This window comes from Molossus molossus, unplaced genomic scaffold (assembly GCF_014108415.1).
Source record: "Molossus molossus isolate mMolMol1 unplaced genomic scaffold, mMolMol1.p scaffold_m16_p_6, whole genome shotgun sequence".
NCBI classification, from domain to species: Eukaryota; Metazoa; Chordata; class Mammalia; order Chiroptera; family Molossidae; genus Molossus; species Molossus molossus.
Genome location: NW_023425399.1, coordinates 23209104 through 23222903, shown reverse-complemented (window position 1 = coordinate 23222903; position 13800 = coordinate 23209104). Strand labels below are relative to the sequence as shown.

General features: G+C 45.3%; 1 protein-coding gene across 1 annotated transcript in view; it reads left to right on the top strand.

Moving 5' to 3' along the window:
- The window catches only part of TTLL9 (tubulin tyrosine ligase like 9), a 39961-nt gene that overhangs the window by 1813 nt on the left and 24348 nt on the right, over window positions 1-13800 (top strand). Inside the window, exons 2-5 of the mRNA XM_036245677.1 lie at window positions 3096-3139; window positions 6721-6813; window positions 10879-10990; window positions 11998-12183. Of these exons, the coding sequence (XP_036101570.1) occupies window positions 3096-3139; window positions 6721-6813; window positions 10879-10990; window positions 11998-12183 (435 nt within the window). The remainder of the gene's footprint in view (window positions 1-3095; window positions 3140-6720; window positions 6814-10878; window positions 10991-11997; window positions 12184-13800) is intronic.

The following is a 13800-nucleotide window of genomic DNA, read 5'->3' as shown; positions in this document are numbered from 1 at the left end:
TTTCTTCAAAAAGACCCTTCAATATTTCATATAATAACGGTTTGGTGGTGGTGAACTCCTTTAACTTTTTCTTGTCTGGGAAACTCTTTATATGGCCATCGATTCTAAATGACAGCTTTGCAGGACAGAGTAATCTTGGTTGTAGGTTCTTGCTTTGCCACTCCCTTCTGGCCTGCAAAGTTTCTTTTGAGAAATTGGGACTCTCTGTGTTTCCTGGACTTGTATGTCTGTTTCCTTCACCAAGTTAGGGAAATTTTCTGCCATTATTTCAAATAGGTTTTCGATTTCTTGTTCTCTCTCTCCTCCTTCTGGCACCCTCAAGATGTGAATGTTGGCACGCTTGAAGTTGTCCCAGAGGCTCCTTATACTATCCTCATTTTTTTTTTTTATTCTTTTTTCTTTTTGCTGTTCTGATTGGGTGTTTTTTGCTTCCTCATATTCCAAATCTATGGTTTGCTTCTTGGCTTTACCTACTCTACTATTGAATCTGTGTAAATTATTCTTTATTTCAGTTAGTGCCTCCTTCATTTCTGACTGGTCCTTTTTTATGCTCTTGAGGCCCTCACTAAGTTCGCTGAGGTTCTCACTAAGTTCACTGAGCATCCTTATAAGCAGTATTTTGAACTCAGCATCTCTTAGGTTGCTTATCTCCATTTCGCTTAGTTCTTTTCCTGGGGTTTTGTTCTGTTCTTTCATTTGGGACCTGTTTCTTTGTCTCCTCATTTTGGCTGCCTCCCTGTGTTTGTTTCTATGTATTACTTGACGAGAGGTATGGGGCTCGCTGAGACCAGATGCTGCTCGTTTGAAAGAATTTAGAAAAACCTGAAGCAGGATCCAAGACAGGCCAATCCTATGGTTAAGCAACTGGCAACAGCTTGGGTGGGCCTGGAAGTTGGGTGGGGTGGGGCCTCAGGGAATCACCAGGGCGGGGCTACCAGTGTGAGCCAGGTTGCTGGAGACCCAGATATGGCGACTATCTGCCGCCCCAGGGAAGGGCTCACCAAAGGAACAAAGGCCTCTGACAGCACGTTTGTCCCCGAGAAAGCCCCCTCTCCAGCCCTCGCTCCAATACCAAACAGCTCAGTTCTTCCCTGTATGTCTCTGGTGCCCCTCGAGCTGCCTCCCCTCCAAGTTTAGAGGGAGAGAGTCCGATAAGTCCGTGCGCGGGCCCTTTAAGAGGAGCTGCCTGGGGCTCCAGCTGCCTCAGCCTCCCTGAGCCTCAGTTTCCGCTGGTTTTTCCAGCCAGAAGTTATGGGGGATTCCCTTCCTGGCACTGGAACCCTGAGCGGGGCGCCTGGTGTGGGACGAGGACCCCTCAATCCTCAGGGAGGACCTTCCCAGCTGAGGTGTCCTCCTGATTTTTATCCGCCACACGTGGGTGTGGGACCAGCCCGTCCGCCTCCGCCCCTCCTACCAGTCTCGATGCAGCTGCTTCTTTAATTCCGTAATTGTAGGACTTCCATTCAGTTTGATTTCAGGTGGTTTTGAATGATGGTTTTTCTTTAGTTTAGTTGTAACTTTGATGTGGTTGTGGGAGGACGTGATACCGCGTTTACCTATGCCGCCATCTTGACTGGAAGTCGTCTCCCTCTCTCTATATATATAAAGAAATTAGCAAGCTGATTCTAAAATGAATATCAAAGAACCCCAAATCACAAAGACAATCTTGAAAAAAAAAGTTGTAAATGCTATGTGATTTCATATTTACTAGAAAGCTACAGTAATTAAGACAGTGACATAAGGATAGACAAATAAATAAATAGAACAAAATAGAAGCTAGAGCTTAACCCACATATGCAGAGTCAATTGAATTTTGACAGAAGTGCCAATGCAATTCAGGAAAGGAAAAGTTTTCAATCAAAGACTGCAGCAGGTAAATATATGGAAAATTTTGAAAACATGAGAGAAAATAAAAGGTATAATAAAAAAAAGATTAGGACACTTGACTAGTTCTGAGGAATTTGGAGGGGCTTGCATGAATAAATAAGGTAAGATTTTACTTATTTCTGTGGGGGAACTTACTTCTGCCAGTTTTTCAGAGCACTATCCTACGTCCCTTTCCAACAGCTATTTGATGGTTGAAAGGTGTGGTAGGCAGAATTCTAGATGGCCCCCAAGATTCCTAACCCCACTGTACACACTTTGTATAATTCCCTCCTATTAGGTGTGGGTGGAGCCTGTGAATTTGATGGGATGGTTACAATACTATTAATAATTACAATAGGTTGTATAAAGTTCTATTGTGGCTGACTTGGAAGGGCAAGGGTTGGAAGTCAGAGGATGTGCTCCTACTGGCCTGGAAGAAAGCAAGTGAACAGGGACCTCAGTCCCACAACCCCAAGTAACTGAATTCTGCCAAATGATCTGCATGTCTTGGAAGAGGACCCCAAACCCCAGATGAGAACCATACCCAGACTCCTGGCCCATGAAACCCGTGAGATATAAATTTGAGGTTTTAAGCCATTAAGTTTGTGGTAATTTGTCAGGCGGTAATAGCAAACTAATGCAGATGGCAAGTCTGTCCAAGTTGCGGAGGTCATCCTGCACAAGGCCAGTTCTGGTTTATTTTCTCAAATCAGTCATAACAGGGCTGAAGGCCAAGCTGTTTTGGACATGGTAGAAGCAGAATAATGCCCACCACCCTTTGAGGATTTGAAAGATTCATTTTGAGTGGATGAAATGAACTTTGCTCTGAGTCTTTGACCCAGCCCTCTCCTGAATCATGGATCTAATTAAACATTCAAGGTTAGAGTAGAGGTCTTCTCACAGAGACTACTGAGCTCAGCCTTCAAAACTGGGGTTCAGGATTGAATCTTTGAAGCATTGAAATCTAGGTATTCACTCTACTGGTCATGCATACCTGTACAGCAAGTCTATGGTGAGGTGGGCCTTGGATACTTGGGGATTCATTCCAAGGACTAAGTTGCTGGACACATGGTGACCAATGAGAACTTGGTCAGATTGGATCTTACTGTCAGAATCTGGACAGTGTTGAGTCTGATGGCTTGAGCATCTTAATATCTGCAGTAAGTTGAGCTAGGAAGGCAAGGTAGATATGCAAAACTAGTTGCATCACTTTTCTTTTCTCATTGCAGAATCAAACCTACAAGGGCTATGGATTGTCAAAGGGAAAAGAACGGTGAGTGGTCCCACCCAATCTAATAAACAAAATATCAAAAATAACTTCCTTCCTTCCTTCCTTCCTTCCTTCCTTCCTTCCTTCCTTCCTTCCTTCCTTCCTTCCTTCCTTTCTTCCTTCTTCCCCTTTATCCATATCTCCTCCTCCTACTTAACTTCAATAATAATAATAACAACAACAACAATAATAATAATAATAAAAATAAACAATTATTGATCATTTACCATGTGGCAGGCCCTGGGCTAGTCGCTTTACTTGAATTATCTCATTGAATTCTTACCACAATCCTTTGAAGTAAATACTACTATCGTGTTCACTTTACAGATGGGAAAACTGAAGCTCAGAGAAGCTATGTAACTTGCTCAGGACCATAGGATTAGTTAGTGGTAGAGTTTGTTGGATTCCAAGGTCTATGTTATATTTAACTACACTCTCCCACCTCCTTCAACAACCATATGAAGTTAACTTGATAACTTGAATGTCAACTCCTCCCTGACCTTTTGCTTCACTCTGTATCAATAACATGGGTGCAAAACTCAGCACCTTTTTGGACTTCCTAAATATAGAATTCATTTGCACAGAGCAGGAGTGAGCAATGTAGACTTTGCTGAAGATTTTTGTGGGGAATTAAAAGAGGTAGTTTAGCCCTGGCCGGTTTGGCTCAGCAGTTAGAGCGTTGGCCTGCGATCCAGAGAGACCCAGGTTCGGTTTCCGCTAAGGGCATGTACCTCGGTTGCAGTTTGTCCCCGGCCCTGGTTGGTCGTGCGGGTGGCAGCCACTTGATGTGTCCTTTTCACGTCAATGTTTTTTTCTCTCTCTCTGTTCCTCTCTGTCCCTCCCACTCTACCTGAACAAAAAATGGAAAAATGTCCTTGGGTGAGGGTAAAAAAAAAAAAAAAAAAAGAGGTAGTTTACTTTGTACATACCATGGCAAATATTTTAGATATTTCTATTCTTTATTTCATTAGATATTTCTGTTCTCGCTCAAGTTCCTTATAGCTATACCACCATTGGGTGGTCTTCCCTTATGCAGCACCCATCTTTGCCTTCTTTCTCTCCGTACTGACTATCCCATCAATTTCAAATCTCTCACTCTCCTATACAGAGCAATTCAATCTTTTCTAGATCCTGGCCCTAAACTTATACACCCATTTCTCCCCCAACAAAACAAAGAACACTTTAGTTAACAGGACCCACCCATATATTTTATTAGGGCAGCTATCAATTAGAAATGTGCTTAGCTACAAGTAACAAGAAACCCAAGTAATAGCAGCTTTAAAATAGTGTATTTATTTTTTTCACATAATAAAAAGTCTGGAGGGCTGGTGCAGTGGTTCAACAATGTCAGAGCTAGTGTCTCTATGAGTATCTTGGCTTTTTCCTATGGACACCAAGTGACTGCTCCAGCTCCAGCCTTCCTCTGTTCATCTTCATGTCATGATCAAGATGGGAAGAAGTAGAGAGGGAAGACCCTCTCCCCCTCTTGTACACACACACACACACACACACACACTAAAAAACAATGAAGCTTCCCAGGAACCCACCCTCCTTAGCAGTCCTGTGTGTTTAACTTATTGACTAGAACTGTGTGACATGACACCCCTAGCTGCATGAGTGGCTGAAAATGCAAGTTACATAGTGTCATTATGTTGTGATTATTATACAACCTGCTTTTGTCACACAAAATCATATTTTCAATATTTATCATGTTTGTGCATGTAGGTCTGATACATTTAACTACTCTATATGTTCTATTTTATACCACAAGTTATTTATCTATCTTCCTGTTAAAAGGCATTTAGGTTGTGTCTTAGTATTGGTTTCCTTCAAAAGCCAACCCTGAGAAAAGGATATGAGAGCAAGTTTATTTGGAAGGTGATTCCAGTAAGCACTGGCAGGGAAATGGGGAAGTGAGACACTAAAGGAAGGAAACCAATAAAAGGTACGTGATAGACAGATTATTGCTGTGGGCAAGTGGGGTTCAATCCCACTGGTGAGTCCCAGGAGACAGCAGAGAACACACCACAGACTTAACCCAACAGGAAGTTGAGAGAGCTAGAGGACATAGCCCTCAACTCCAGTCATCATTGGTTATATGCTGCTGGAGGAGGGCAGTTAACTCCCTGGTACTTCAGTTCTGCTCTAAACACTAGCTGAGTAGAGTCTGGGGGCCAGAAAAAGCCCTTCAGCAAAGAGCTGCAGGTGCTGCTGGCAGTGGAAAGTCCTGTGATTGGCATGCACAGGAATGGTGAATGCCCAAGGGATAAGGTCAGATCACCAACAGTGTATGATGGAGGTTAGTTACATACAAAATATTAACAATTACCCAGTCAGTGTGGCTCAGTGGTTGAGTGTTGACCCATGCACCAAGAGGTCACTGGTTCTATTCCTGGTCAAGGCACATGCCCAGGTTGTGGGCTCAATTCCCAGTGGGGGGCATGCAAGAGGTGGCCAGTTGATGTTCTTTCTCATCGATGTTTCTATCTCTCTCTTCCTCTCCCTTCCTCTCTCTCTCTAAAATCAATAAAGAAAAAAAAATTAAGCCCTGGCCGGTTTGGCTCAGTGGTTGGAGCATCAGCCTGCAGACCAGAGAGTCCCGGGTTTGGTTCCCACTAGGGGCATATACCAAAACAAAAAACAAAAAACAGAAATATTAACAATTACAAATGAACATCCTTGTACATATATTGCCTAGTACATATGTAGGGTATCTATCTAGGATATAGGGCTAGGATGGAATAGCTGGGTGCTGAGTATGTGCGTATTTAGCTGTACTAAATACTGCCTCATGGTTCTCCAAAGTGCCTTCTACCAGCAGGAGAGGAATTTCCATTTTAGCACATTATTGCCACAACTTGGAAGTTGAGATCTTAGCCAATCTAATGTGTATGAAATAGTATCTGATTATTTCAATATGCCAAATTGCTCTCCAAAGTTTCATCCAATTTACACTCCCATCAGCATTGCAGGATAATAACCATTTCTCCACATTCTTATGAACATTTGGGTATTTGTCTGATTTTAAGCATTTTGTTTTTACACCTGGGATCTACAAGGCAAAAACAAACAAAAAACACGCAGAAAATTCACCACCCTGCCATTTCTTGGGCCCTAAAGTCCCTAGTTGGTCTACCATCTTCTGTCCGTCTTACAGAGTCTTCTTTTGTTTGTTTTATATATAATGTCCTGGGGTTTGAGTTGTATTTGTAGGAGGCATAGGGAAAGTACATCTGTTCCATCTTCCCAGGTGAGTGCCAAAAAGGGGATATGCAAATACTTATCAATAAATATAAGGATTAGGCATGGCACATGTAAAGCAACCAGACCATGCCTGGCACATAGTAGGCACCAAATAAAGTGATTGCTATTATTTTTCAATGATTCAAAGATTCTATAATTCTCAATTTGATTATTTTAAGTGTTGCATGCTATATGCTAAATTCTGAAATTCAGTAATTCTACGTTTTGTCATTTTCAAGTATGCAACTTGACCTTTCTTCCTTCCTCCTTTTTTCCCATCCTTGTACCATCCTAGAGAAATAGTTGATCCTCAGCAAGTGTTCTGTTTCCTTGTCTTTCAGAGAGCAGAGAGGATCAGTCCGGTTCAAAACCACTCTCATGAATACTCTTATGGATGTCCTTCGCCACAGGCCAGGATGGGTGGAAGTAAAGGAGTAAGGACACCCCCCCCCCCAATCTCATCCCTTTTTCCCTTTTTCTCACAGGTCCTTGTCTTCCTTTGTTTTTTCCCCAGTTCCCCTGGGTGGCTACTGGGACTCGTCCCAATGTGGCTTGACAGGGGCAACATTTATTTAGCACTCACAATGTGTCAGCACATTATTGATGCCATCTCTGTCTTATTTAAGCCTCGTAAGCATCCAGCAAGATCTGATTATGTTCAGATGTATTAAGCCAATTGCTCAAGGCTACATAGCACATAAGTGAGACTCAAACCCAGTTCAGTTATTCCACAGCCATGCGGTCCCAGGCTCACCTCTGCCATGTTCTAGCAGAGTCCTAAGGCTCTCTGTAAAAACAAGGAGTGCAGCCATCACAGACCTGCTGGCTTGAATCCTCCAGTTATGGCAGGCCCAGGTCAAGGGCGGCTCTTCCTTGACCACTTATTACATTTGGCTCTTCCGTGGTCTTGAACAAGTTACTTGACCCCTAAACCTACATTTCTTCTATGCTGAGCCCTGAGAATACTAAGATGAATAAGCTTATAATGTCTGGTACATAGTAGGTGCTAATATTAATTATTAGGGTTAAGGTTTAGATGCATGTAACAGAGACCTAAAGTAAAAGAGGTTTTGACACACTAGAAGTCTACTTACCTCTTCCACTGAAGTCCAGATGTAGATGTTCAGAGATGATATGGAAATGTGGGATCCATATGCTTCTGTCATTCCACTCTGCTTTCCCTTGAGTGAGACCCTTGTCCTCCATGGTCTGAGGTGGAGCTCCAGCCTTACATCCACATTTCAAGAGCAGCAGGTAGGAAGGAGGGAAGAAAAGGTATGCCTTGCCCTTGAAGAATATAACCAGAAATCCCATTTCACTGGCCAGAACTTAGCCACATGGCCACACCTAGCTGCAAGGGAATCTGAAAAATGTAGATAGGTAAATGTTGGGATTTCTACTACTACAGGAAAAGGGGAAGATGGATATGAGCGATGGGGGTAACCATCTGCCCTGTCATGGTGCTCAATAAATATTGGCATGTAACAATAGCTAAACCTACTAGATACCCTTCAGCACTTTATATGCACAACCTCTTTGAATTATCCAGCAAACCTTCTGGGTAGGTGCTATTATTATTCCCATTTTACTGATGAAAAAATTGGACTCAAAAGAGTAAAAAATGTCATGTTTGAGGTCACTCAGCTTGTAAGGGCTTGTGCTAGGATTTGTACCTAGTCTGTCTACAGAGTCCCAAGCTCATCTCTGCCCTATTCTAGCAGCCTCTCAATGAATAAAGGAACAAATGAGCCAATGGATGAATTCATGATTTCTACTGCCTGGTGTAAGGGAGGATGGGAGAGGGGTTGGGAGATGAATTAGAGGAGAGTGAAGTAACTGGCACTGGGGGGTGGTGTATAGGAAGGGGCTCTCTCCCAATTTGCTCTGTGACTTCAGGCTATCCCCTGCCCCTCCTCAGCCTTGCTCCATAGTCAGGTAGAAGAGAGTCTGAGAATTAGTCTGGTGCTGATGGTGTGAGAGTCCATGAAGCAGGTTGCTTCATGACTGATAACCAAGGGTCCTCAAATCAGGAAGGGTCAGAGGCCATGGCCATTACACCAGACATGGTTTTATGAATGTGAGGCCTTACCCTTTTGGACCTAACCTGGGGTCTGGTAGCTCCAGATAGAATGAGGTTTCGGTTCAGATCATCAGCCTGTCAGGTCAGAGTTTGGAACAGATGTGGCCAGAGCTGTCCCTTTCCTTACTTCCCACCAAGAAAGCTGATGGAATGCCTGGAACTGCTGCAACCATCTTGTTATTCTGAGGTAATGACCATGAGGACAGCATGTTAAGGATGGCAGAATGGGAAGGTAGAAGGCCCTGGCCGGTTTTGCTCAGTGGTTAGAGCATTGGCCTGTGAACCGGAGAGACCCGGGTTTGGTTCCCGCTAATGGCACGTACCTTGGTTGTGGTTCATCCCCGGCCCCGGTTGGGGTCATGTGGGTTGCAACCACTCGATGTGTTTCTCTCACATTGATGTTTCTCTCTCTCTTCCTCCCAGTCTATCTGAAGAGAAATGTAAAAATGTCCTTGGGTGAGGATAAAAAAAAAAAGAAAAAGAAAATGGGAAGGTAGAAGAAGGAACCTGAATTCCTGTTGCCCTTGTTGAGCAGTTTAATGTTTTCCTGGGTGATTTAAAATCAACTTGACTGTGATGATCATGAAGATGGTGTACAAATGGATGAGCTTGCAGAATTAGAAAAGAATCCCAAATCTGCACCATGGTCTACAAAGCCCTGCTTAACTGGGCTCTACCCCACTTTTCAGCATCATCTCTGACCTCTCCCTCTCTACTCTGGCCTTTCTTCACATCCTTGAAGTGCCCTTTCCAACCTGGGAGGCTCACTTCTTGCCCTTCCTTCTCCTAGAACCCTCTCCCCACTGTGCTTGACCTGGCTGCTCCTCCTTACCCTTAAGACCTCAGTCAAAATAATACCTCCACATGGTGGCTTCCACCCAAAATAGGTCCCTCAGCTACCCTGCCTCATGGCCTCCTGCTGGATTACTTATGGCACATTTCACAATTCCTCATTGAATAGTTATATATTTGTTTCCTTGTTTATTGTTAATCTTCACTGTGGTATTATATTCACCACCTGACCAGGAATGTTGGTTCCTCCTGTATCCTTGCAACCAAAAATGCACCAATGTTGTCTCTGACACCAAGGTAACCTCAACACATACGTGTTGGATGAGTGAATACATAATGCATTATTTATTTATCTGTTATTCATTCATTCATCTACTATTTATTCATTCATCTAAAACAAAAAGTTGGTGGAAAAGCAAGTTGTGAAAGGGAATAGTCAGGGGTGGTTCCAACCACAGAGCTGGGACTCAGAAGCCTGATGGTCTGAATTCAAATCCTGATCTGCAACTTACTGGTTGTATGAAATTGGGTGAGTTCTTTCACATCTTTGAGCCCTGGTTTCCTCATCTGTGAAATGGGCTTAATAATACAATTTAACACTTAGAATTGCTATGTGAGGTAATGAGTTAATATTTGTAAAGTATTTAGAACAGTGTCTGGCGCATGGTAAGCAATAAATATTAGCTATTAGAAAATTAAAAACATGCCAAATAATACCATGTGCTATATATGAATACACACATATATACATAGTAAAGCTGTAAAAATACTCACAGAAATGATACACACCAAATTTAGGCTAATAGCTTCCTTTGGGACAAGAGAGAAGGTAGAATTGGGCAGGAATATACATGGGACTTCAATTATATATAATTTTTTTACTTAAAAAATTAGAGGCAATTATGGTGGTATTATTTTATTTCACATCTTTTCCAAGCACCTCCACCCCAGCTGTGGTATCAGATTTCATAGATTAGTCTGGTTTCTGTCCCTCTCCCTGGCCTGGTGGTGAAGAGTGAGGTTGGAATTTGGGGTCAGGCGGGCCTGGGTGTGAATCCTGATGCTGCTATGTCTGAGCAAGCAAGCCCATCCTTGTCTTAGGGTTCCAGGTATGACCCTAGTCACTTTCAGGGCTGCTGCTCTGAGAATTCAGTAAGAGGAGGGCCTTTTGAACTCAGAAGGGTTTGCGAATGTTACCTAATTCCACTGCTTGGTAATGTGCGCTAGGGGGTGGCAGCCCCAGGATGCTTCCAAGACCTAGACAGGTAACATGATCAGGTGAGGTTGGCTGGTTGTCATAGGCCATAGTGTGTGGTGGAGGCTGTGACCTGAAGGGTGTGCTCTATCTGATGTGGTGGCCACTCCTCAGTCCAGCCAATAGGTGCCAGGAACTATCTGGGCTTACTGGAAGCCACTAGCCTGGATTTTTGTAGGAATGTTTCTCTAGTTTTCAGTTTAGCCTAACAAAGCAAGTTGTGGTCAGCAGTGGCCCACGGCCACCTCCTTGAGACTCCTAATAGACTCACTGCTGCTGAGCCCTCAGCCCTACCTCCCTGGGCCCCAGACCCGCACCTGGCTGAGATCCTTTGGTCTGACTTTTGTCCCACCCCCCACTCGCCACCCCCAGCGAAGGGGAGTGGGATTTCTACTGGTGTGACGTCAGCTGGCTCCGGGAGAACTTCGACCACACCTACATGGATGAACACGTACGGATCAGTCACTTCCGAAACCACTACGAGGTGAGCTGGGTAGGCTGAGAGAACTGAGTCAGTCAACTCCTGTCATTGGTTGTGACAATGAGCAGGAGCTCGTTTGGGGTTACGAGGACCAGAATGAAAAGTGTAAGGGGCTTTGGGGTGCATGCTAGGTGGGGAATATGTGCACTAGATATAGGATGGGCTGACTAAAAGGGAGTAAGAATCTAAGACCTGAGGAACAGGCTGTCTCGGGGTGCGGTTTGAGGTCACGGGCTGGTTGGTGTTTCCGAGTAGAGATGTGAGGGTCAGGTTGGCTTGGGGTGCAAGGGTCAAAGGAGTGGGATACTTGAGCATTTATGGTGATCTCAGGGTAAAGACAAATTGAGCAGTTTGGAGTCTGGAGACAGAAGGGAAATCCAGGAGGAACCAGACCACAGAGATGAGACTGGAGAAGCCCGTGGTGGGAAATTGTTTTTTTTTTATCCTCACTCGAGGACATTTCTGCATTTATCTTCAGATAGAGTGGGAGGGAGAGAGGGAGGAAGAGAGAAACATCGATGTGAGAGAGACACATTGATTGGCTGCCACCCACACGACCCCAACTGGGGCGGGAGACAAACTGCAACCGAGGTACATGCCCTCAGCGGGATCTGAACCCGGGACTCTCTGGTCCGCAGGCCGACGCTCTAATCGCTGAGCCAAACCGGCCAGGGCAGTGGTGGGAAATTATCACAGGTTAGTACAGCTGAGAGGTTAGAAATATGAACAACTTTGGAGTCAGACAGATCTGGCTCGAAGCCTGGTTGTGCTAGCCCTTAGCTGGATAGCTCTGGGCAACTGACTTAATCGTTCTAAGCCTCGGTTTCCTCACCTGTAAAGTGGGGATAATTATAGAATAGCAGGCTAAAGTTAGTCTTACTTAGTCAAAGTGACTTATTTTGTGGGCCAGAGAACGGAAGCTGTGGGGGCAGGTGGGGTGGGCGGGGTGGGCGGTGAAGTGGGGCAGTGGCTTGAGCGCTGATGACTGGCCCGTCCATCCTGCTTCTCAGCTGACCCGCAAGAACTACATGGTGAAGAACCTGAAGCGGTTCCGGAAACAGCTGGAGCGCGAGGCAGGAAAGCTGGAGGCAGCCAAGTGCGACTTCTTCCCCAAAACCTTCGAGATGCCGTGCGAGTACCACCTGTTTGTGGAGGAGTTTCGCAAAAACCCGGGAATCACCTGGATCATGAAACCTGTGAGTGCTCAGTGCCAGGGACTGGGATAGCGGGGGTGTCCCAGGCCCCAGAGCAAGGATCCTTCAGGGTGTGGCTCAGGATAGGACCCTGCCTGGTAATTCAGCCTTAGATGCATCGCCTGCATCCCCTGAAGGACCAACTTCATCTCTCTGCATCGTGTGGACCCAGCAGCTATGAATACTAGTACATAGTAGGTGCTCAGTAAGTGTTTGTAGATGAACAAATGATCCTCAGGGCACCAGGGCAGGGAATCCAGGGTCGTCCTGGAGCTCAGATCCCTGCCTACCTTCCTGACATAAAGGAAAACCACAGCAGGGTGTGAGAAGTTCTGTGCTTGCCCTGCCTGGTCTCACATCCTTGGGAAGAGGTCCTATCAGCCCCATTGTAAAGTTGAGGAGTCTAAGACCTATTTATTCAAGCTTTCCACAAATACTTATGAGCAAAGACTGAGCCAGGATTTACCCAGGCCTCCTGGTCCTCTCCTTGGTGAGGTCTGCGGAAGGCTGGCATCCCTTCCAGGGAGGCACCGTGCGGAGGGCTCCGGAGCTGGAGCTGAAGGGCTTAGGCAGATGAACGCTGCGACCCACCTGCAGATTCTAGCTCCCAGCAGGCATTATCCTCTCAGACAAATGATAGTTTGTGCTAATTGGGAAAGAGCAATTGCATATTAAGTTGATTCCTTTCCCAGCCCATGGCCTTTACAGCTGTAATTAAGAGGAAGAATCTTGGCTGTGTGTGTGTGTGTGTGTGTGTGTGTGTGTGTGTGTACATGCACATGTACATGTGCTTGCTCTCCCTCCCTCCCTCCTGAGGCCCCCTGTCTCAAGTGTAGGGTGTGGAGAGTGGGTGCTCCTAGTCAGACTAGCCTGGGTTGGAACCCTGGACCTGCCACCTGTGAGCTGTGTGACCCTGAGCAGTCGCTCAACCCCTCTCAGTGCATTTCCTCATCTGTAAAATGGAATTAATCAGTGTGCTGTTGCTGCTGGTCCCTGAACAACACTTTCAGTCAGGAGGCTGTACAGAAGTAGTTCTCAGACTTGGGAGTGCATTGGAACTTTCTGGAGAGCCTATCAAAGCACCTCACTCCCCCGGTGTCTGATTCAGTAGACTTGGTGTAGGGCAGAGCTTGGCTATCATTCTCAGGGAATACAAGAACAAACCCTTGGGTTGGAATTGAATAGTCCAGTCTTGAGTTAAAGCACACACATCCAAACTTTATTTCCATCTAAGCATCCTCTCCTCCTGCCGGCTCAGGCACTCTGGGTTGGCAGGGATGTGAGCAAGACCCAGATGGTAGGGGCCACGCTTGCTCCTCCAGCTTCCCTGGAGGCAGGGACTGAGCTGTCAGCGTCCAGGCCTGTCTGTCAGTCCCTCTGTGGCTGCAGATCTGGTTAACCCTTCCCTCAGGGCCGTGAGTCTGGGCAACCTGGGTTGTTCTCAGCCGTGGGGGCCTCTCTCTAAACCTCAGGACAGGAAGAACCACATTTTTACATTCTGTTTTACTAGTTTACCCCAACCATACCTTCTCACACCTTTTCACTGATATCTTCTAAGAGTTGGGATGCTCCCGGCAAATAACAGAGGACCCAACTATCAGTAACTCAAGTAAGAGGGCA